The sequence below is a fragment of the Ahaetulla prasina genome, chromosome 3 (assembly GCF_028640845.1).
Source record: "Ahaetulla prasina isolate Xishuangbanna chromosome 3, ASM2864084v1, whole genome shotgun sequence".
Classification (NCBI taxonomy): domain Eukaryota; kingdom Metazoa; phylum Chordata; class Lepidosauria; order Squamata; family Colubridae; genus Ahaetulla; species Ahaetulla prasina.
The window spans coordinates 186,989,438-187,014,996 of NC_080541.1; the positions used below are offsets into that span (position 1 = coordinate 186,989,438).

The following is a 25,559-nucleotide window of genomic DNA, read 5'->3' on the forward strand; positions in this document are numbered from 1 at the left end:
ATAATTCAGGGGTGAAATCTAAAAATTTTCCCTACTGGTTCTGTGGGCGTGGCTTAATTGGTGGGTGTGGCTTGGTGGTCAGATGGCTGGGTGGGCATGGCCAATAACAATAAATAATAATAAACAAAGTATAAAAAACAATAAGAGGTACCAAAAACCAACTTTCACACTTTACACACACACAACACAACACAACTGACACACACAGTGTAAAAGCAGCTGCACTTCACACAGCCACAAAAACTCAAAAACCAACTTTCACACTTTACACATACACACTGACACACAAACACACAAAATACCACATACAGCTTTCTGAGATTTTGTGTTTGTGTATAGAGTGAAACACTACAGAAACACACCAAATCTCAGAAAGCTGCACAAATATTTTATTTTATTTTATTTTATTGTGGACTTCAATTCCCAGAGTTCCTCAGCCAGGAAAGCCAGACAGCATTAATCACTCAGTGATGAAATAGATTAGCTAAGTTTAGATTAGTTCTGTCTGGTGCTGAAAGCGAAACTGGAGCTTTCCGGCTGGGAAAAAACCATGAGGTCATCAGTAATCAGGTAAGTGCCTTAGAATCTCTTAGAAGGAGGTTTTCTACATGTTTTCTACAGAAAACATGTTTTTTAAGGTTCTGCTGATAGGAACTCGGGTGAGATCCCCAGAATAGCCTTTAAATATTTTTTTTAAAATTTAAAGGCTCTGCCGATCTCAGCTGAGGGGTGGGATCCTCAAAGGCTTTTTTTAACTTTTAAAGGCATGTTTCGGCTGAAGCAAAACCTTTTAAAAGTAAAAAAAAAACCTCTGCTGATGGTGGGGCTCAGCAGAGGCAGGGGAGCGAGGCCAGGGATTTTTGCTACCGGTCCTCCAAACCAGCAGCTGCCATCGCTACCAGATCGCGCAAGCCGGTCCAATCCAGGAGCATTTCACCCTTGGTATAATTCATCAGTACCAATTTCCTCACTTGCACTGGAACATAAAAAACAAGATTGTTAGCACAGCACATAACTCAAAGATTTAACTTAGCATTCCTCAATAAATATTCTTAAGTTTCCAGAGATACCCGTTTCCTAAAACATTTATTTATTTGTTTTATATAGCCATCTATCTCAAATACATGTGTGGATGGTTAAATAGAAGGAAAACTCACAAGAACAGCAATTAGCACAAATTTTGTTGCTTGCCATAATTTTGTGAATATCAGTTTCTATAGTCTTACAATTTGGTACTGACCAGAGTGCTGATCTAACTTCCTCTTCTATTACTAGAAGTTGTAGTTAGGCATATCTTCTCAGATATCTTTGAAGTTGACATAATATTTCAGTACACCCTTTCAATTTTTCTTTGATCTTCGAATAAATTATCTGTCCATTGGTGTCCTCTAGCATAACCAATTTGAGTTTAGAATGTTCTCCTGATTCCTTTGAAAGATTTTCCTTTTTTTCCCCGAAGTCCATTTTTATCTTGAATTTGTTGAAATACTGCCTTTTACCAGTGTCTCTATTGCTCTTTGTTGAGTGCCTTCCTAATATTTTGTCTTTCTGACATACAGTTTACAAACAGAAAGTTTAGTTTCTTCCTCTTTGGCAATCTCTTTTAACATTCATCTTTAACAACTCCCTTAAGTTCATTCCATAGTTCCACTCTTCACACACACGAATACTAGTCAAGTGCTTGTGCTATCTCTTCAAGATCTCCCTCCCACCCGATGCATAAATGTACACTTGCAATGGGTTATAGTCAATCAAAAAATGTATGCAAGTGATGGCTTTTAAAATACGTAAACCAAAGCACTGAAATCCTACAGTGAATGTCTGTCCCTGCTCTTCACACTCAGATTCATGTGTTCTGGGAGGTATCTGTAACAGTAGTTCATCAAGTTATTTGCGTAGTTACATATCCATCATTGTAATGCTTTTGTTTTTGCTTCTATCATGGGCAGCTGTGATGGTTAGAATCAGAACTCAGTAGCAAGTAGGAACCAAGGCTACATGGAAGGTATGATTATCCCCAATTTCTAACAATCACAGAATTGGAAGGGACCTTGGAGGTCTTCTAGTCCACCCCTTGCTCAGGAAACCTTTGTTTCACTGCTCAGGAAACCCTATACCATTTCTAGTTTCACTTTAGAAAATCTCCAATAAACTGTGGAGAAAGGCAGAACTTATATATGTGACTGGAAGAATTACAGATAAAGGAAATGTCTTTGAAAGATAATTTATGATAATATTTTAACATTATTTATAGTAATTTTAAAATCTAAATTGATCTTATGCAATGCAATGCCGAACTTCCATATTAAATAAGTATGTAATTTTGCAGCTAATATTGGAAAATTTCAATTAACTATAGGTGTTTAAAAACCTGTAAATAATATCTGAAATTTTACCTCTGCAGAACAAGCAACAAGTATAACAATTTCTATTCCTATGTCAATGATAAAACCAGAATTCTTTGGCAGGTGGTTTTTCTAAACTGCTTTTAAGACATTCTAGGTTAAGATTCTGCTTCCTGTCAACTTACTGGATTTACATCCACTTAACACATGATACAATAGATATGGTTCCCACTTCCTATTCAAATCTAATTCTTTACAGGAAGCAAAAGCATAACTGCTTATTTTTTCAGTAAATCTTACATTTATGCAACATTTGTGATATCTTTAAAGTGCCTGATTTTTTAATATTAATCTTTTGCATTTTCTGTAGCATTATTTATCACTGGAGCACATCTAGTGCTTGTTATTTCAATTGGATGGGATTACTTATTCGATAGCAATATAGAAATGGTAACTTCCATTTCATGAAAGTGTAAATGACTGATGTCAGTGTCTAGTTGTTTTGGTTAAAAGAAAGGTTAAAACTGAATGATTCATACTTAAATGGCAAGAACCAGATTGGTTGGCACTTTCAGATTTTAGTGACCCTTGGAGAAGTCATTAATTTAATAGATAGCATTAAATAGATTTGAATTAGGTTTGTTATATTATGCTATGGTTTATTGACTAAACCACAATGGGCTGCATACATAGAACATGGTTTATGCACCATAATGCATAGGCCCATCCAATACTCTTAAGTTAAAACAAAACCAAAGGGCCGCGGTATGGCTCAGGCTGTAAGACAGCCTGTTATTAAACACAGCTGCTTGCAGTTACTGCAGGCTCGAGTCCCACCAGGCCTTCCATCCTTTATAAGGTAGGTAAAATGAGGACCCAGATTGTTGGGGGGGGCAATAAGTTGACTTTGTATATAAATATACAAATAGGATGAGACTATTGCCTTATACAATGTAAGACGCCTTGAGTCTTCGGAGAAGGGCAGGATATAAATGTAAATTAAAAAAATAAAATAAAAATAAAACCAAAACCATTGTAATTTAGTGCAATGAATGAATCTAGACAGCAAGATTAAATATAAAGCTGATTGATCATATTGATGTAGGTACTGGACAAAACTTTTCTGGAAAAGAATTCTGAGAATATCTGAAACAAACCAAAATTACATATATAGAAGTGTAGTGTCACAGTCATGGATAATGTTGCTATATGTTGGAATCTTGCTTGTTTTTTTAGTTCAGAAAACGAGAACTTTTCAACTGAGGTGGTATGAGGGTTATTAAGTGCCATATAAATAATAATAGTTGTTTCTCATTATTATTATTATTATTAATTTTATAAAGTTCAAATATTTTCTACAAGAACTTTGGCTAATCAATGCGGAAGTATACCTGACTTCTTTTAGTACAATTTAACTTTGCAAATTATCTTGGAATAAATGCTAATGGAAATAAATAAAAAAGTGTGTACAAAAAAAGGTTAAAAATTATAACCTCCATTATTAAACTACTCAGCATTCCTAGATACCATACACATTTCCAGAAATCAGCCTAGTAATAGCCTATAATTACACTGCAAAGTAAAGCAGAAGGATAATTTTATAATTATATTTTGGTGTCCTTCGGTTATTACATGTAATTTTAATGAGTGTTCTATTAAACTAAATAGAAGGGTTGACCAATATTTCTAAGACTCTTCCTCCCTTCTCATACTTTATCCATTTCCTTTGAATTATATATCTGAGTTTATATAATTGTAATAGTCACATTCTTCATAGCATGCTTGCTATGCAATCAACAAGGAAGGATAAGAAATAAATTAGTGCTGGTCCCAGACATTCAATCTACTTTTCTCATTTAGGCAAATTTTCTCATTAAAAATCTATTAAAGGTTCTAAGAATTATGACCTGAAGAATAGAATAACTCAAATTCCCCGTGATCAGATGAACTTACTGTTTTGCTAAATAAAATGAAGTGCAGAAAATTATGTATTTTTTTAGTTGTGTTCATTGTGTATCAGAATTTTGGCACCATTATTCCATATACATCCCTCACTAAGTAACCACTACGTTGGAGATGATGTCTGTACAAGAGTTTATGGGGATTTCTACAGGGCAATGTTTCCATTTTCCAATCCTTAAGCAGTCTGAAAATTCATACCTATATTCTTCCCTTATGTTAACCAAGAAATACTGAGAACATAGTATGCCAATCAAACTGTCCCATCACTTGACCAATAGAAACCTAGAAGCAGTGCTATTTGTTTTACAGTATGTCATGTCCAAGCTTTGTAGACTTCATGAACTGGGACTTATTGTAGACCCTTTTAATATTTGAGTAACCCAAATCTCACCATTGATTCCACAAAGAAAAAGAAATACATAAAGATCCAGCAGTTTGATAGCCTGCTTGCTCTTCTGCACTGTTTTCATCTGGGGGTTTCCACTTCTGCTGAAGCAAGCCAGCATTAAAAGACCTGCCAGATGGGTGAGCAAAAATGAGAAACAAACTTCCCCAACTTTCAGAACGTCGCCCATGTAAAAATACAGATGACCTTCTTTTGCAATTTGGCTTGCACCAGAGCTGAGCCAAGAATAAATCATCTTAGCTGCCAACCTCAACTGATGTTAAATCCCAGAATTCCAGAGTGGCTTTTGACTTGGCAGAGTTTTGCAGTTGATCAGCCAAGTTGTGTGAGCTCAGCTGTACAATGAAGTACTAATAAAGGAGAATATTTTGTGCTTTCTGAGCTTGCTTGTTTTCTTGCAGATGTTTCATTACTCAAACCAGGTAACATCAGTTCTAGTACAATAAAGTCTTTGCATGAAAGTTGGGCATGGCAAAAGACTTCAATCCCAATACTAGCATGTACATAGACTCAGAAATATGTATTTCTGTTTTATGGAGAATAAATAATTAATTTTAAAGTAATTAATATTAACTACAATTCAGTTGCCAGGCAGAGATATTTTAACTCCACTTCTTCCAATTCCATTTCCTTGGAATGAATCCTGTATGACTCCTGCAGTAGATACTACTGAGATTAGAAGGAGCAATTAATGCAATTATATAAACAGTAGATCAGCCAGGAATTAACCTGGAGAATATAAAATGCACCCAGCGTCTGAACTGTGCATTTTCTCAGAAGCAAAGTCAAAGACACATAGGGTGACTGTATGAAGAAAAGACTGTGTAGCCAAGTGACTGATTCTCCTTTTCTGAGGTGTTCTGAGTTTGGACAGCCCAGCAGAGTTGATAGGTATGTGTCCCTGGCTTTATATGCCTCTGTATGTGTGAATCTGGAAAAAATTACTGTATATTTGTAGACTGAAACATGTGGTGTTCAACAATACAAACTTACAATACATACTGCTTTGTTTTTGAGGTGCCACAAAATAGGTGTATTTTGGCTGTAAAATAACATGATTATCTCCCAGAAACATTTCCTAAGCAGGATTCTGTTTGTTGTGAGGGAAGTTTTTTTAACAAAAAGTATTTACTATACTGTCTGTTATTCTTGATTTACGTCATTCTTCAGCATTTGATCTATCATTAATCAAGCTTTTTTCTCTGTCAGTGGCTTTACTAGTTTACAAATTCTGGATATAAGCAGAATGTATTTGGAAAGTATAATGGCAGAGAAAATATAATCAAAATCTGAAACCACTTCAGTACATTTGAACAATGAGATGAAATTCAATATAAATGAGTTTGAATGCCTACATTTAGGAACTAGATATAACTGTATGTGGCATAAATATTGGTCACATTGAATAAACAATTGCCTGCATAACATCATTTGGCAACAATTGGGGTATATGTGTGCTTGTGAAGCTGAAATAGAGCACTAATTATTCAGATGTCACACATTAAGAACATTGACAAATTAGAAAATGTTCACCAGAAATCAGCTTAGTATAAAATCAAACGTTAGGAAGTCACCTGTTGCAAGAAACATTTTTTCTTTAAAAATATTAGACATAGAATAGAAAGAAGAACAGAATAGAGAACAGAATAAGAAAAAAAAATATTGCTGGCTTCCAATATTGGAAGTGGTGGAAAAGAGTTGGGACAGATTCTTCACTTTTTATTTGGCTCATTGCTAGTGTGAGCCACTCAGCACTCAGATCCTGATTAAAGGATCTGATGACATCATCCTGCTCCCACTTCCAACCCAGTTCATACTGCATCCATGTTTTCCAACTCTAATTCAAAATTGCTGTTTTCAGAGCTAATGTTTTCCAGTGCTTCCTTCTGTCCTAGCAATAAGCTGCCATGCCTGACATTACCCCTCCCTCCAATGGCTGATCACTGCCCTGTACCGGTACATTTTGATGGATTGTTAAGCTGCTATTTTCTCCACATTTAAAAAAATAATGTTGTATTTGATTCCATGGCCTGTTAAATCAATGAATTGTCTCAACCCTAGAAGCCCGTGTTTCACTAAAATCTTATATATCCCGGTGGGCACCTTTTTGATTTCTGCCCAAGCTGAATGAAATATACTTCGCTTACTTTCTCATTCCATGCAAAACTTCTATCCCCTTTCCTTTGTTTTAAATATATATTTGTTCCTTGTTGCATAAAGATGAACCATCAGTTCTTCCTTGTTAGCAAAGTTTCTATGGAGTTAGAGAGTGGGATAAGAACTACAATGCAGATCTGTTCTCATTTTTGATTATTATACCTTAGTGTCAAAGCAATAATGTTACAGCATCAGCAATATTACAACAAGGGGGAAATAGTAAAAAAAATAGGTCTGGTTTTGGGTAAAAAAAATAACGTGTGTATGTGTGTGTGAAGGCATCCATGTGTGCAAACATCTGGGTATATGGAAATGCTCTAATTATTGGCTGAGTATTTTACATATATTCATTTTCAGACCTAGTTACTTTATTTTGAGCCTTAGAAGTACAGAATCCTGATTATAAAATCAAGATTCCCGAAAGCCATCACTCTGCTAAACAAATAATTCCCTCAACACTGTCAGACTATTTACTGAATCTGCACTACTATTAATCTTCTCATCGTTCCCATCACCAATCTCTTTCTACTTATGACTGTATGACTATAACTTGTTGCTGGCAATCCTTATGATTTATATTGATATATTGATCATCAATTGTGTTGTAAATGTTGTACCTTGATGAACGTATCTTTTCTTTTATGTACACTGAGAGCATATGCACCAAGACAAATTCCTTGTGTGTCCAATCACACTTGGCCAATAAAATTCTATTCTATTCTATTCTATTCTATTCTATTCTATTCTATTCTATTCTATTCTATTCTATTCTATTCTATTCTATTCTAAGATGAAAAAGGAAGACAACCCCAATGTGGAGACTGCCTGTATATTCATATTAGAGGAAGCTAGAAAGCCACCTAGGGGGAAAAAACCCTGGTGTATTTCTCATCTATGCACTGTATACTGTAGTGCTTAAGTAGGGAATTATCTCAGTGTGCCTTCCTTCAATTTAGCATGAGATTAATTGCCCCTGATTTCTAGTAATATAGAACTGGGGGAATAGAGACAGGAAAGGTATAATGGGTGTTGATAGGAGCTGGTTTCTGTTCCTGTTAGACCTATCCTAGTGATATTTTGTTTTGATTTATCTTTATATCCAGCATGAATCCTGTCCTTTCCATCTCTCTGCCCCTAGTCTTTGCCTTGACTTTGGGGCAAAGTCTGGCTCTTTGTATCCCTGTTGACTATGTCATCCATGTGGAGAAGAGGGAATGTGGCTACTGCTTAGCTATCAACACCACCATCTGTGAAGGATTCTGCATGACCTGGGTAAGTGGATATGGTTTTATAAGATACTTCTGAGTCTCTCCTTATAATCCTTCTTGAGCATATATCTGAGCATGGATATTTGGGGCTTTGGGCAGATTGGGACCACCAGAAGATGAAGTGCTAGCAGAATATGAACGGAATCATGTTCTGCACTTTAGAAATGTTTTTTTTTCGTATTCCATTTATTTAGACTAACACCAGAGTGTTATGACTTTCCCACCTGCAAATGGCTGACCTACTGGCATGTATTTTAGGCCTTTCCCATTAATGACATTGCACCCCAAACTTTGATTTTTTTCTGCATTTTTTTTTAATTTGGGGAAAAAGTGACATACTAAATTGGGTGTCTTAAGACTTAGCACTCACATGTAGAATGGAATCCTAGACATGACACACAATGCTGGCCATTGATAGTTTTTCATTCCTACTTTAAGAGGATGAATAGTGGGAAGAAATTTACAAGAATAACTTTTAATAAGTTATCTACTATAATAAGAGAAGATAATTTGAAATTTCTTTTAATATTACATTCCCCTTCAAGGATGATTATTCCTTATTTTCTCAAGTTGTGTCTAAAAAAAGTGGTTAATATGCAAAATACAGCAGGATTTCAATCTTACCAGTTGTTTAAGATACTATTAGAGAATTGTGCTCTTTTTAATATATTACTGACCTTCTCCAACACTTCCCAAATTCCTTTCTCCCCTTCTCTGGGAGACAGACTACACCAAAAGCCTTTCCTTCTTATCCTAATTAATTAGGGCATTAGTTTGCAAATTGTAGAAACACTAGATTTGTAGAAACAGATTCTCCCCCCCCCCCCAAAATCAAAATGTATGTTTGAGTAACTAATTATCTCTGAAAGTTGCTATCTGTCCAGTGAGGTCCAGCACAGTGAATGCAATTCAGGTCTGTTTGACAAAGTAATGTAATCTATCTAGAAGAAAGTCTTAGCACTTGTTGTCTGAAACAGCATGCCCTCCAGAGGTCTGTATGGATTCCTGTTTGAAGATGTTCAGAAAGTCACTGAAAATGTAACTTTCCCCCCAGGCCATGCTGTAAAGTGATGATTGAGCCCCAGTAGGATATTTTACTGTTTATAGAACTTGTCTTCTGGACTCTTATGATCTGCTTCATTTTTAAATTGTTCTTACTTTTTTAAAATAGTAAACCACAATGAGTAATTAAGTAACAATGACTAAATAACTTAATCGATGGTTCTGTAGTAGCAACCCTTGAAATTTAGATTTTTGTGATAAGTCTAATTAAAAAACTTGACATTTGATTTCCTTTTATAGCCCATTTGTGCTCAATCACATTGGTCTGGTAGTCAATTCTCCAGAGTTTCTGCAGTTGATCTTCCTAAGTCTTGTCCAAAGATGGACTTGGACTTTCTGCACGCACAGTAGGTGCTATCTCTGAGCAACTGCCCTTCCAAGCAAAGCGCCCATTCGAAGCACATTCTTTTCTAATAGCTCAAACAGTTCATAATATTTTTATACAGGATCAGTTTTAACTGTTTTCTCATATCAGCAAGATTGCTCTTGCTTGACTTTTAGTTTGAAAAGCTCCCATAATGATGAAAGGATCCTTCTAATTTCAGTTGCATAGTGATTAGGAAGAGCACAGTGGAGAGCAGAATCCAACTTTATCAGGCTAATTTTAAACAAAGCCTATTAGGAAGGCAGAATAACCGTTGGCATTTTGTTACAGGACAGTAATGTTAAGAAGCTACTGCTCCGGAGGCGGAGTGCCCTATCCCAGGATGTGTGTACGTACAAGGAACTGGTGTACAGGACTGTGATGATACCTGGCTGTCAACACCATGCTGTCTCTTACTATTCCTATCCTGTGGCAGTGAGCTGCAAATGTGGGAAATGCAACACTGATTACAGTGACTGTGTGCAGGAGGCAAGTGGTGCTGGTTATTGTGCAATGTTCTAGAAGCTACATAACTCTTGAGGTCTCGGTTCTCTGTATCTGTCACGCACAGCAACAGCTAAAGAGCAGCAACAACTAAAATAAATAAGTTGGGTAGCATATCCACGAGTTTGATCTGTCCATTTATTCAAAGACGGAACAGTAAAATATAATAGGCTGCTCATTTTTGTGACTTTCATTTTTCTGAGGTTTCACAACAAAAAGAGTCAAGAAATAAAATAACCCCTTTTTCTTTACTAAAGTCAGATCAAAGCCTCCATGGAATGAAGTCTTAAGTTCTGCTTTCTGACTGGAAAAACTAGAGTTAAACTTTTCCTACTATTTCTGTCTTCAGTGACCAAGAACTTAACATTTAAATGACATTTTAAAATAAAGTACACTAAAATACTTTTTAAAAAAAATGTCCTGTCTATTTGAAACGTAATCCTTAGCATGCTGTAGAAAGATACACTGCAATCCTCAGAAAAGCAAAATGCATATACATAGATTGTTGTTGCACTGGTTTGAACATTTTTATTTTTATTTGATTTTATTTTGTCACAACAGTATATATAAGCATAAGCATGAAACAACTATACAACATATAAGCGTATATATAATGAAAGGAAACAATAGGACAGGAACGGTAGGCACTTTTGTGCTCTTATGCACGCCCCTTATAGTCCTCTTAGGAATGGGGTGAGGTCAGTGGTAGACAGTTTTTGGTTAAAGCTTTTGGGAGTTTGAGTTTGAGTTTTGGGAGTTTGAGTTACTAGTTGTTCAAGACCTAGGTCTTGAACAACTAGTAACCTAGGTCTTGAACAACTAGTAACTAACAATACAAGACTCAACAACTGCCTTGACCTCATCTTTTGCAATAACACAAACTCAATTTATGGACTACAAATAAAGAACCCTTTTCCAACAGTGACCACTGCATGATAGACTTTTGTCTCAATATACGCCCTCACATAAATCGTCATAATAATAGTACTTCTAACTACAATTTCAAAAAAGCCAACTATGATCTTATAAACAACAATCTCTCATCTCTTGACTGGCAAAATCTATTCTCAACCTGTATCACTGCCGAAGACCACTCTAGAGTTTTCCTACTTGAAATCAATAGAATCATCAAACTATATGTACCACAAATCACCACCAAAATAAAAAAAAAACAAATTACCCATATCAATAAAAAAGCTTCAATCTAAAAAAAATCCCTCTGGAGAAGAAACAAAAAGGGCTATGTAGCAAACTTCAAAAACCGCTACAGAAATATTTGCAACCAAATAAAAACTGAATGCACCATTTACCACACCAAGCAAGAAGAAGACCTTCTGCGCACAAATTCCAATCGTGCTTTTTATAATTTTGTGAACAATAAACTTAAAAAATCAAGATCCATCCCACCACTAAAAGAATCTAACGAAAAAGAATGTAATGATGAAACAGTTAAAGCAAACCTCTTTAACACATTCTTTGGCTCAGTCTTTGTTAACAGTGATGGCACATATCCGACATTCCCCAATTGTACCAACAATGAGTACAACAGCTTAACACATATAGACTTCACAGAAGATAATGTTGAAAAAGCTCTTTGCAAACTGGAACCATCTTTATCTATTGGGCCTGATGGACTATGTGCATACTTCTTAAAAAAATTTCCACTAATATAGCAGAACCCCTAAGCATAATCTTTGATAAAGCTTTCATAACTAGTTCCCTTCCCAAACTTTGGTCTCTAGCCACAGTCATCCCTATCTTCAAAAAAGGAGATCCCAGCCTAGTTGAAAATTATAGACCAATCTCTCTATGCTGCATCACCTGCAAAGTAATGGAATCTATCATCAACCAATCCATTACCCTCCATCTAGAAACAAACAACCTACTCTAATAAACAATTTGGTTTCAGAAAAAAATTATCATATAACTTACAACTTCTCCACTGCAAAAACATATGGACTACTAATCTTGATCAAGGCAAAGCAATAGATACAATCTACATAGACTTCTGCAAAGCTTTTAACTCAGTAGTACATGATAAATTTCTCCTAAAACTAAAATCCTATGGCATTTCAGGACCTCTTCACAATTGGATAACTGCTTTCCTGTCAAACAGACAAGAAGTGGTCAAAATTGGCACTGCTCTATCAAATCCTGTTCCTGTCAAAAGTGGCGTTCCTCAAGGCAGTGTTCTTGGACCAACGCTCTTCATACTATACATAAATGATCTCTGTGACCATATCTCAAGTTATTGTGTTCTCTTTGCTGACGATGTCAAACTATTTAACACCACCAACAATACTTCTACCCTTCAAAAAGACCTTGACTTTGTATCCGATTGGTCTAAAACTTGGCAACTCCAAATCTCAACCAGCAAATGCTCAGTCTTACATATTGGAAAAAAGAACCCAAACACTAAGTACAAGCTTGATGGACATTACCTTACAGATGACCCCCACCCTGTTAAAGACCTTGGAGTTTTCATATCAAATGATCTAAGTGCCAAAGCCCACTGCAACTACATAGCAAAAAAGGCTCTAAGAGTTGTAAACCTAATTTTGCATAACTTCTTTTCCAAAAACTCTACACTACTAACCAGAGCATACAAAACATTTGCTAGACCTATTCTTGAATACAGCTCACCTGTCTGGAACCCATACCACATCTCTGACATTAATACAATTGAACGCATCCAGAAATATTTTACAAGAAGAGTTCTCCGCTCCTCTGAAAACAACAAAATACCTTATACCACCAGACTTGAAATCCTGGGATTAGAAAATTTAGAACTCCGCTGACTCCGACAAGACCTGTGTTTAACACACAGAATCATCTATTGCAATGTCCTTCCTGTTAAAGACTACTTCAGCTTCAATTGCAATAATACAAGAGCAAACAATAGATTCAAACTTAATATTAACCGCTTCAATCTTGATTGCAGAAAATATGACTTTTATAACAGAGTTGTTAACGCTTGGAACACACTACCTGACTGTGATCTCTTCTCAAACTCCCAATCCTATCTCAAACTTATTGTAGTCGATTAAGTGCAGGGATATAACGCAAGGCACATAATGTTCCGAAATCTACATATAGGTCTTTGGAAAGAATGATCCCCCATACTCTTGCACTTTCTTAGACAAGGTCAATGACAAATGATCTATAACAGCTAGAATGTAAAGCCTGTTTTTTAAAAAAATGCTTAGCAGTTTATTGTACAATCAACAATAATAATATCAATAATCCAGTTAAATTACACTTGGTTCTTTTTTTATAGTAATTTTATTAAATATTATAATTAAAAAGATAAACACTAATACAAACTGAAAAAAAGAAAATGAATAGAAAAATAGAAAAGAAAAAAAAAGAAATGACTTCCTCCTCTATCACAAATATAAGCATTTTTTGTAACTTATTACCTTCTCTTAAAATGAAATAAGTGATCTCTTCTTCCTGTATCTCATCTCTTATTTATAAACAAATTCTTAAAACTTCATCTTTCCATCCTGATCAACAAGTCCATTAAGGGTTACTGAAGATAACATATCTGTTTTAAATTTGATGAAATAAATCAACTTAATATTCCTTCCTTTTACTTTCAACAATCTTGCTCTTTAATCCATTCAGAGAGTTCTAGAATTTGAGTTCATTTTTTCTTGCCTTTCTCACAAAAGTCTTCAAAACTAACAATCCTCTTTTGTAAATCCAATAGGATAGGAAAGTTATCGACATCATTATTTTGGTTTCTTATTTGTATATCTCCTTTAATTGTAAAGACAACAGCTGGTTTCATTTGTATATTTAGGGTAGCATCTTTTTCCACATCATTCTTGTAGTCTGTCATTTTTAAATCCACTTTCAAATCAGCCTTAATCTTTTCCAGTAAAACTTGTTCCACTTACATCTTTTAAACACAGTCTATCTATAATACAAGCACCCCTAAACTTAAACTTCTGAGTATATTATTCACAAATATCCTTTAACATGACCAATGTGAAAGTATTGTGCTCCATTCTGTATTAGTAAGTAAAATTTAAGTATTAATCTTTAATTGTAATCTTTAGTTTCTTCTGTTTCCCTCTATAGTGTAAAACCTTCAAAAATCCTATCAATTCAAGATAACAGCATTTTTCCATGAGAATGATTCTTATTTCAAAATTTTATTTGAAATCCATCTGGACCCTTAGTATGTTTGTAACTTTCAAAAAACAACGTTCTAATCACCTTTTCACTGATTACTCCCTCCCAAAAAAGAATCAAATAACTTGTATGTAAAACTTAGTTAAGAATTGAAGGAAATCCACCTGGTGCTATAAAACATATTGTTCCAAAGATTTTTAATAGCTGAAAAGCAGATAACAAGAAATTTCCAAAAGTTATTAAAAAACAAATTATGCAAGTCCTGTATTCATAAAAGAGTCTACTGCAGTTAAGGCTAAGATAGTGTTCCTTGTCTCTCTGACCTGAAAACTCTCCAGGTAAAGCTCTTGCTGTCTCCTCACAAGGAACAACTATCTGGAGCACTTGTGGATGATCCCAAGTCCTCCTTGTCCAAAAAGGAATTGCGAAGAACTGGTCCGCTCACTGGCCCTTCATTCCACAGCAGTGATTGGCTTTGCTCTCAGCGGAGCTACAGTACTTTTGGTTCACCATTTCTTCCCTGAAGTCTTAAATTATACTGTACTTGATTCTAAATGGCACATTTTCCATTTTTTATTAATGACTTATAACTTTTAAAATAATAAATTTAAGGAACTAGTCTACTTTGCTGGTAATATTTGGATTATTTTGTATTAAGTTACCACAGGAATCAAATTCTTTAGTGTAGGTAAAGTTAAAAACGCAATCTATAAAAATTCATACACCTTTGTTCCCAATTAAGTGAGTGAGACACTAGCAGACATACAGCTGGAAAGACAGCAAGTGGGTTAGATTAACAGCATCTATGGAACCCCAAGAAAAACTAAATGCTTAATTCACTTTTCAACATTTCAGCAAAGATTTGGCCCCACAGATAGTTCTTTCTCTTCCTGTTCTGTTTATATACACAAAACATTTCCTTAGATATTCCTTCAACCTTCCACTTATCCAAAGTAGTTATTCTCATTCCACTCTTGGAATTCTTGTTTCATAAACTCAGATATACCCCTATTTTAGATGGTGTTTTATGACTGGTGTCTTTATAAAGGCTTTGTCTTTTTCATGCTTAATAACAGAAAAAACAACACACCAGTTGTCAATAGACTGAGCTGCTATTGTTTCTTGATAGTTGGGTTCTTGTGATTATATTCCAGGAGATTCAATGAATGAAAGTCTATGGGGACAGTTTCCCATTCTGGCATACATTTATGAAAAATTCTCCAAGCCCAATGAAATAAACCACTTGAGCTATACCAAAGAGAGGTGCAATGACAAGAGCTCTGCAACTAGCCCCCTTTAAAAAAGCTGAAGGACCTTCTTTCATCCAAATCTTCCTGTGGAGACAAAAAAAAAAAGTAAATAAGACCTAATTTGTTTAAAACATTCTGCAGTATATTACCTAAACATATGTCAACATGTTAAATATTTACCAACAGGATTTCTCTATTTACACTTATCAAGACTTTGCCAATATGTGTCTCACTGTACTACAAAAGAGTGGTGTCATACCAAGAAGTGGTATGATTCCAGCATTTTTATAAGCCAATTCAAATGTTCATTCTTTGGTGCAGAACTAATATGGAAAACTAGTTCTGAATGACAATATTCCACATGAATAGGCTGTGTGGCACCACTATGCAGCCTGGACTGAATCAGATAAAACTGGCTTCTACATGTTGTAACTGTGCACTTGGGGTAACTGGTTACTCATTACTTTAATTTGTTTCTACAGAGGTGTCAGGGTAAGTTAAGGGCAACTGAAAAATCAGTTCAAATCAGTCTGACAAATACCGTATATACTCGAGTATAAGCCGAGTTTTTCAGCACATTTTTTGTGCTGAAAAACGTCCCCTCGGCTTATACTCGGGTCTATACGGCTTATACTCAAGTTTTTTTTTTTTAAGCCCCTCGGCTTATACTCGAGTATATACGGCTTATACTCGAGTTTTTTCTTTTTCACATTTTACGGACTGAAGCCCTGCCGGTGCAGTGAGAGGGCGGGCGGGGAGCCGCCAGCCTTCTCAGCTGAGGAGGAGGTTTCCCCAACCGGTAGGTGCCTCATTTCCCACCCTCGGCTTATACTCGAGTCCCCAGTTTACCCCAGTTTTTGGGGTAAAATTGGGGACCTCGGCTTATACTCGGATCGGCTTATATTCGAGTATATACGGTATGTGGAAGTCAATATGCTGTCTTCAGAATCAAGAAATGTGAACTGTTTTGTAGGCTTTACCTTGCACAATCTATAATTCCACTGTAATTCTCCTCATTTCTTCCTTTGCCCATTGACTGAAGACGAGTCTTTATTACTGGAAAAAAGTGTTACAGAGATACTGTATGTTGGTCAATTAATCACTTGAGTAAGGGATAGTTCAAAATGTATCCATTCCACAGAACTATTATTGTATTATGAAAGCAATAGTCTTCCCTATATAAGAAACCCTTAACAGATAAAAATATAAATTAGCTTTCATAGGTTATCCTTAAGGAATAACCTTTTCTAACACATCCCCATGACAAAGTAGCCCAGAGACAAACATAGAGTTATTCTTACCATCACAGGGGTTCACAGATACAGCTGCCACTGAGCCAGCTATGCACCCAGCAAGAAAAGAGTGAAAGAAGCTTGTTTTCCCCTCTAAGGAATCTTGTCCTACTCTATTCAAATGGGCAAACAGTGGGAAATAGATGACAGAGAATGGAACATCCCTGAAAGACAAAATGTATTCCTTTTTCAAGCAATGCAGAAAATTAGTCTGAGAATGAAAAAAATCTTAGGAAAACATAAAATCCATATACCTCAATAAGGTGGCTCCGAGACCCTTATAGAGTCCTTTGATGCCATGGGTTTGTAGAAGCTCAGTTGCTATTTGGGTGGCAGATATCTTCCTTGGGATAACCACAGGTCCTACATTGTATGCTCTAGTCAGGACAGGGTTGACAGTAACAAGATTGCATCCAGAAGTGGAACAAGAAACTCTGCTCACAATTTGCTGAGATGCTGAAATGGTAATAGAAAATACATAAGACTTCTTGTTTTGAAAAATCTCACTTGAACTTAAATCTGAGTATTAGAATCCTGAGAATCTATTAACTACTTGTAATTATGAGTCTGAGTACTCAAATAAGTCTTATGTTTTAGAACAATTCCTAATTTATTCACAGCAGAGGAATAAAACTTTGATGAACATATTTAGGTTCATATGTCATTATGATCTGTATAAGATCATCAGAATTTCAAATTCCATTCTCCTTTTTCAAATCTCTTTTCAAAGAAGAGAATGTAACTGGCAGGATGGGATCAGTGTATGCAGCCCGTTTTCCAATGATAGCAATTCTATGGTTTTAGATTGCAATTATGACAAAGGATTCGCTTTTGGCAAAGAAAACATTGATCTGTGTGATTGTTTTGATTATACTTCATCAAGTCAGTATTAACTCTTGTAGCCACTTAAATTTTTCTCCAGGAGTGATCAGTTTATTAATTCTTTATTAATTCATTTTATCTTGTCTTTTGTGTTTTGACTATATTTCTATTGTCCTCAACCATACAAAAGGCACTGCAGATTTCTACATTTCCTAAAACTGTCCTGCCATTATTTTACAGCATTCTGGGTTGTGTTGTGGAACTGTGACACAGATTATAGTTGAAATACAGCTGAAACAATGCCTGAATTTGAGAGATGAGTACAGAGCATATTTTCCCCATCTATTAAGTTTCTTTCAAGGTAAAATGGTGCAATATGTAAGAGTTTTACAGTGAAATCCCACATAGTGAGAAGATTAATTTATTTCTCAGAGATCAGTGTAATGTATGAAGAAAGATCCAAGGCAACATTACCTAGTCTCCCGGCATCTTGAAGCTGGATTTTTAGCATCTCCATAGGAGTGGTGATGATGACCTGGCAAACTCCAGCACCGCAGCCTGCTAGCATCTCTTTAGATAAAGACAGACCTACCCTGAAAGGAAAAAAAGAATAAGAAGATTTGTCAAACATATTAATTTACATTAATTTGAACATCACAACATGGAGTTTCAGCAGTGGGAATGGGCTGTGTATGGAGATACACAGATTTTCTCCAAAGGTACAGATTTTTTTGACAAAAGAATTTAAAAAATGAATAATACAAGAAACTTCACCATTAAACCCCTTTACTTACTTCACCTTGTATGTGTGGTTTTGTTTGTATCTCTAGCTGTCCCTACTAAGAGGATGACCTTATCTTTCTGTGCTCACTGTACATTTTTTTTGGTCTATTTTGTGACTCCCTTCACCCTGTGTAGAGTCTTCCATGTTTCTGTATCCAAAAGGAACATGGTTGAGGATAAAACTGGGGCTTCTGTCAAAAATGTGAAAATGTCCTCTCACTTGTCTGTGAATATCAATACCCCTATAAAATGGTAGCATTTCCAACAATTTTTAAATAACCGTGGCAAATCCCAAAGAATTGCTTTTCTGATATATAGAGCAGAAGTACAACATTTTCCCTATCCTCATTTGCTTCCATTTACTCTGTGCTTGCATTATCTTGTTTCAAAGTATAGTTTACCCCTTTCAAATATGATTGTACAACTAATCCCATTGGTGGCATTTATAGAATAATTAAATTGGTTATTACATTATTGTTATTATTTATTTTTAAAATATGCCTTGATTAAAAAAAAGTATTCCAGGAAAGTTATATGTTAAAAAATATTAAACATGCACTATGAAAATGTAGAACTTGAAACTAGTTTTAAAATCTCGACTCAGCTATGAACATAGACTTTAATGGATGTAAGATACAAGTGATACTCTAGTATCTGAAATAACATACCCTTCCTTGGCAAGAAGGTGTCTAAAATAGTCATTAGCAGCCAGTTTGATAGCCTTCTCAGGTGTTACAAGGGTCAGGTTCACCGCTGCACCTATAAATAAACATACTTATGTTTAATGGATATAAAGTGATTGTATTCTTCAGTTAATGATTAACATTATTCTATAAAAAAATTCACACCAGTTTGGTGCAAAGTTAAATTCTCATTATTAAAAAGAAAAGAAAATTAGAAATTAGAATTAAGAAAAGGTAGGTAATGATTGCAGAAACAATTAAAGAAGAACATTCTCTGGAATGTTCACTGGAAATAAATTTATTCACTATATTTTAAATTAGCAATTCTTCATGTGCTAAAGAATGTAATTAATTTGATAAGATAATTTAAAAAGTAGCTGAAATATTTAATGAAATGAATTTCCAAAAATATCATTAATATAGTTCCATGAAATATATTTGCTTTCAGGAATGTTTAATAGTTTATTGTTAACTTTTACTACAAACTTTAATTAAAACAAATAATGAAGTAACTTAAATAGCCCACCAAAAAGAAAATGATGTGTCTTGGGGATAGTCACATAGCTGCATTAAAATGTGTTCTCTCCTCCCACTATCATTTATCATCTTTTATATCTATATGTTTGTGTTGCAAGAGAAGGATACAAAACTGGGTCATAAGCCTGAGCTGGGGGAGAGATGGAAATTAGAGTTTGATTAACACCTCACAAGAGTTGAAGAAAAATTACTTAATTATTTAAAAAGAAAAGGAAAAAAATTAAACATCACTTTTTAATTTTAAGCTTTAAAAATGCAATTATGCACTGATGCAGAATCTGAATTATATAATTGCTCAATTTATAGTATACAGCAATTGGGAAGTTGGCTGAATTGAAAACCCAAAACCACAAGATTGCACTGATTTATTACAATTATTGCACTCTAAATTTTCTAGGAAAAAATTATTATCTTGAGAGATTTGAAAAAAAATTGTTCATATACAACGTATTTATTTATTCATATTTATGCACAAAGGAACTGAATACTATACAATCATACAACTTGTATGGAGATATAAAGAAGATTGAACTCTGATATGGCCAGAAAATGTAAATTTAAAATAGATTCAGCCTAAAACATTTACTCATTACCTAAAAATTACCTGATTGCTGAAACCAAAGTTCCCTCCTCCTTTTTCCTGGACTTTCCTTGGCTTCTGGAGATAATGCTTATTAGTGTTGTGGGGAGATATTACACGCCATTTCAGAAAAAGCAACTTTCTTTCTGTCTTCCTGGAGTTCTGTCTCTAATTTTAAAAGAAAGCTAGCTGTTTTTTTTAATTCAGCAGAAGTACAGTCTACCATCTCTGCCTTTGCTTTATAGTACAGAAGTCAAGAGAATTTTTATTCTCTTGAGATGAAGGATTTCTATTATTAATAAACTATTCTTCTTCTGAAAGTCCCTTAAACAAGCTCCTTTTGTCTCCCCTCTCTGGAGTTTTGATTTTGTTCTAGTCCAGGGCTGTCAAACGCCCGGCCCCGTGGGCCAGATGCGTCACACACTGGCCACGCCCAATTTAGCGAAGGGGAACAAAGTCCCAATATGACATGTGATGCTGCCACGATGATGTGAGTTTGATATGTCTGCTCTAGTTATATCACTCCGTTAACAAACCATAGTTCAAAAAATTCAAAGTTTTCACCATCATTACAATGCATACAAAGCAACTTCGTGTTATTCTTCCTTTCCATAATCAACCCAACCCAAAATATTGCTCTCTTTTGAGTTGAAGAAAAATTGGAAAGGAAACCAAGACCACAGAGTGTGATGGGGGAAAAAAGAAGCTTTCTCCATTTCAGCACTCTTTGAAAAGTGAGTAAATCCTGAGTGCTTAGTAATCAATTAAGACAAATGCATGGAAAACGCCAGTCATTGTTATATAGGCAACTAGAGGGCAGTAATTTAAATATTGCTGAATTAAAATTCCTACTTTTCCTTGCTCTTGGTAGTTCAGTGACTTCTGGTCGGCCTCAGATTCCTTACTCCTGCTGTATCTGAATTGACACCTTACAGTCATATGTTCTTCCCCTTAACTGGACTCTAGCGCTATGCTCTAGAACTCCTGACACATTTTTAAAAAGCAACTTTTTTTTTTGCATTTCTTTGCTTCTGTATTTAATTCCTGAATAATAAAATGCTATTCACTTTTACTCATTTATTATTCTAATAAAATGAGTACAAGCCATCAAAATTAATATTAATATTAATAACTAACTCTATACTTACCTCTATACATGCCAAAATAGCCTTCTGAACGTAAAGTTTTCATTAGACAATCCAACCTGATCAGAACATCAGAAAAAACAATTCATAAGTTTTTATATGCAATGTTTGGTATAATTCCAACGATCGTTTTAATATCTATTTTTATTTCCAGTGATATCTATCCATATTTATATAGAATTAGCCATTCAGTCTGATCAGAACATCAGTAAAAACAATTTGTAAGCTTTTATATAGTTTGGAATAATTCCAGTTATTGTTTTAATATGTTAGTCTTTTCAATAATGACTATCTATATTTATACATAATATAAAAGTCAATGTACTCTATACAAATGTTTTTGCTATTTTAATAAATGACTTCCAGCTAAAATACTTATAAGAGTAGAAATTAGCATTAGCAACAATGAATACCTTAGTGCCAGGTATGTGAACATCTCAAGCCTTTGAGCTACATATAATAATTACAGAATAATTCCATTAATAATGGTATATTTCTATTCCCCAGCATCTGCATCAATTTTTATCCACTATGATAAAAATTGCTATTTGAACAATTTATAAACATAATATCAGTTTTATAGTTACAAAAAATCAAATTAAATCCCAAGTTATTGAAGAAGTTTCCTGTCCTAGAAATGAACAAGATTTAAAAGGGCTTTTGAAAAACATCCTCTTCAAAACAAGTTTTATTGGCTTGAGATGTTTTTCTAAAGGTCACTTACATGCTTTTGTAGACTTGCTGTCCACTTCTTTGATTCTGTAGCCTAGTTTTAACCAAATCAATTGGAAATACACAAGTAACACCTATGATCCCAGCAGCTCCTCCATTGATGAGTTTAGCAGGCAAACTAAACAGAAAAAAGTATAGTATAAATATATAATTTATAATTACAGCTCACTGCTTCTCTCTTCCCATAACCCATCTCTTCCTTATTTCTACCCATACAAAATCAGCTGCTTTGTCCTTTGTTTTGCTACTTAAGAGCATAATCAATAGGAAGTAGCAATAACATCTTTTAAATTTCAGGATTCTTGTGGAATACCTTGTCATTGCTTCAGGCTTACTACACATTTTTCTTTCCCCTCTAAACTTGAGCTAACACCCCAACAACAAAACAAAAAATCTAGGTAACTATATCAGTTCCAACCTTGCAATTACTTCCATCACTTTTCACTCTCTTGCATTTTACACAGAATTTAGGCTACCATATACCAACATCTGATATCTTTGATCTGACATCTATTGATGTTTATATTGAGGCTCACTTTATCTTTTAAAATCTAGAGTGGGACATACCTAATCTGTTTCTCAGCCATTTTCATCTCAAAAGGAAGAATGCTCCAAGTTTTCTTTGGTCAGTGAAAATAATACAAGCTGCCGATCAGAAGTTGGTTCTTTGAAGAGACAATTCTGTCTAATCTCTGCAGACTGAACCCATACCTTAAAATCTGTTAGTTGTTCTATAAATAATCCAGAGCTATCTCATAGGCTGTTTGAGCAAAGAGGCATTTCAAATATGCCAAACCATCTCAAATTCACTATGACAAATCGGAATACCCACTCACAACTGCTATTACCACCAAATGTCATCAGTTATTATTAATATCTAGATGATTAATTTATGCCATGAAGATCCAATGAAGTTGCAATATACTTTTTATATGCCTATGAAATTATACAGAATAGCTCTTTGATGAATCAAAAGTCACACAGAAATTAATTTAGAAACAAGTCTTAAGACAGGTTTTACATATCCCGCTTTAATTAAATGAAAGCCGTATTTGTGTTTGAAACTCTAGAACTTGGTTAATCCATTTTTCCCTCTCCTGAAGTGTTCATGAATCATTGTGTGCAGAAGTGGTAGATCTTCCGAATTGTTGTATGCCTGCCAAAAGGTTTCCTATCATAGAATTACCATGGCAGGAAAAGCTGCACATTCAGGTGCAGCTCATTTATTTTGACATTTATTTGCCACAGCAATTGGCAACTCCATTGTTTTATATTTTCTGCTGAGCTGCAATAGGGAATGCTCTGGCAGGAAGTCCTTTTGATCCAGCACTTGTAGATTATGAACAATGCGGCTTCACTATTCACTATACCTTGTTCTATTGTTATTATACTAGTATTTGTCCCTTTCTAAAAGACTTGCTGGCTGAAGGGGTGGGAAACCTGTTCCCAAGAAAGGGGAACAGGAGGGAAAAAAAAATGTCCAATTGCCATTGGGTCACAAAGCACCATCTGCAAATGGCAGGTGGCACCACTCTATCATATTTCCCAATGACTTTTTTTTTCTTCTCTTGCTGCTGTCAACCCCTCAGAAAAAAACGCAGATTTCCGAACTGGGGCCAAAGTGGAATATTATTTGCACTTTTCCTGCAGAGAAAGCCCTCGGACAGCAAAGACTTTTTTTTTCTTATTTTTAAAAAAAACCCTATTTGAGCATCTACTTCACAACTGAATGACGGATACAGAAGTCAAAGGTATCGTTTTAAGAACGGTTTCGCCCCACCTCTAAAAAAATACTCCGGTTTCTCTAATGCAAGAAAGCTCTCATACCCCCACTAAGCACGATTTTCCTTGTATGCTAGCGTCGGACTTGGGAGGGGTCGTGAGACAAACAAACGTCATGGAAATGAAATGTGGTCGTAGAGGCGCCGGTGAAAAAGGAGAGCCCATTCCAAGTTGGTCTCCTCGGGTCAGGTGACGGACAAGGACTTCTTTTCCTCCCGTCTCTCATTTACTCTCCGGCTGCCGGGCTACACCTCATTTGACCACGGGATTAAAAAAAGCGTCCAGTGCGTTTTCTCCTCCCCCGCCCCAGCAAAGGCGCGTCCTGATTGGCCGCAGCAATTACAGCTCCTCCAATGACAAGACTTTCCATGTTTCCATGCTCACCCTTTACCCTTCCGTATCTTTTCCAAGTGCCAATTCTTTGGAACAGAGGTCTCCAACCTGGGCAACTTTCAGCCTGGCGGACTTCAACTCCCAGAATTCCCCAGCCAGCCACAATCCCGCAGGGCTGCTTTAGCACGCAAAAGATCGCTTGCAATTTTTCCTTTTGTTTAAATCCCGCGGTCATCTCAGTGCTCCAGCCTGTTCGCTGCATCATCGCTGAACAATCGTGGTTCCCCGTTCTCCTCCCTGCAGTTTCAGTTGCAAATAATCTCAAATTTACCTAAGAGTAAAACTCTGGAAACAAGAGATTTTACGTCCACCTAGTTCTTCCTTTTGTTCAGCCGTTCCTTTATTTCTGCTCCACGGAGTTGGACAGGGGCGCATAGAAATATAGGCAACTGGGCACTCCTCAGATATGTTAGACCACAAATGTCATGATTTTTGGTCATTAAGCATTTGGTTAGTGCCGATGGGAGTTTAAGTCCTGAAAAGCAGTCGGTTGACTCAGCAAGTCTTATACAATAGGGTCCAAATCCATCATAAATACCTTTATTCAAGGTGCGCGGTGGGGGATGAGAGTCTGATAATATTGCAGTCAAAACCTGTATAGATTTACCTGGTACTGTGATTGTTGGTCTAATAAAAACATTGACTGCACATTGCTGTTGGAATTTTTATTACACAGTTTCCTCATTGTGAGATACTGAATGTTTGCAAACACTTATTTTCCATCATAAGGTGGTAATTCTATTGTAAGGTTTCATTATTTTATTGACAAAAAACCCATAGATTTTGGAATGTTTATGTAATTCAACATGTTCTCATTCTGAGACGTAGACTTTATGGTTTATATTGCCTCAGTGATGGCTGAATTATGCCAACAGTTCCAACTCATTTTCTACTACTGGATGGAAAAACAGTAGTAATAAGCTGCCTGCTTCCCAAGTCATCACATTGGCAAGTGTGGTGAAGATATTTATATCCTCCCTCCCATCAGCTGTATTTTCAGAAGCTGCCACTTGGTTGTAAATTTTGCTGTGTTGTGCAAGATTGTGGGCTGAAAATTTAATAAATACATAACATAAGCAACTTAAACCAAGACCTTGTGTAATCAAACCAAGGTAATTAGAATCTTGGTAATTGTTATGTATTCTTGTCTGTACCTTTAAATATTTGAGCGGGAAATCAGCACGTTGCTGATTGGACGAAGCCACCAGTAGAACTGTATAAAAGGAGAGGTTTTTCCCCAGCCTGTTGCTGGGTTCACCCTATATTAAAGAGCTGTTGTCACTACCCTGGTCTCCAGCCTCGTTACTTCCAGAACTTAACACTGGCGACGAGGATGGGATTTCGAGGCTAAG

The 25,559-nt window shown here is 35.6% G+C and overlaps 2 protein-coding genes across 2 annotated transcripts; one reads left to right on the forward strand and one right to left on the reverse strand.

Moving 5' to 3' along the window:
• The first annotated feature begins 5,513 nt into the window (after positions 1-5,513).
• Positions 5,514-10,178, forward strand: TSHB (thyroid stimulating hormone subunit beta). Its single transcript, XM_058178443.1, has 3 exons — positions 5,514-5,604; positions 7,974-8,142; positions 9,856-10,178. Exons 1-3 carry the CDS (start codon positions 5,522-5,524, stop codon positions 10,084-10,086), a joined length of 483 nt encoding a protein of 160 aa, XP_058034426.1. The 5' UTR covers positions 5,514-5,521; the 3' UTR covers positions 10,087-10,178.
• Positions 10,179-12,517: 2,339 nt separating this feature from the next.
• On the reverse strand, positions 12,518-22,746 carry LOC131196038 (mitochondrial glutamate carrier 1-like). The gene is made up of 9 exons (XM_058178433.1): positions 22,600-22,746; positions 22,025-22,150; positions 21,304-21,359; positions 19,024-19,114; positions 18,047-18,165; positions 17,005-17,206; positions 16,760-16,914; positions 16,439-16,514; positions 12,518-15,542 (listed from the first exon to the last, which is right to left on the reverse strand). Exons 1-9 carry the CDS (start codon positions 22,623-22,625, stop codon positions 15,383-15,385), a joined length of 1,011 nt encoding a protein of 336 aa, XP_058034416.1. The 5' UTR covers positions 22,626-22,746; the 3' UTR covers positions 12,518-15,382.
• Positions 22,747-25,559: the final 2,813 nt, after the last annotated feature.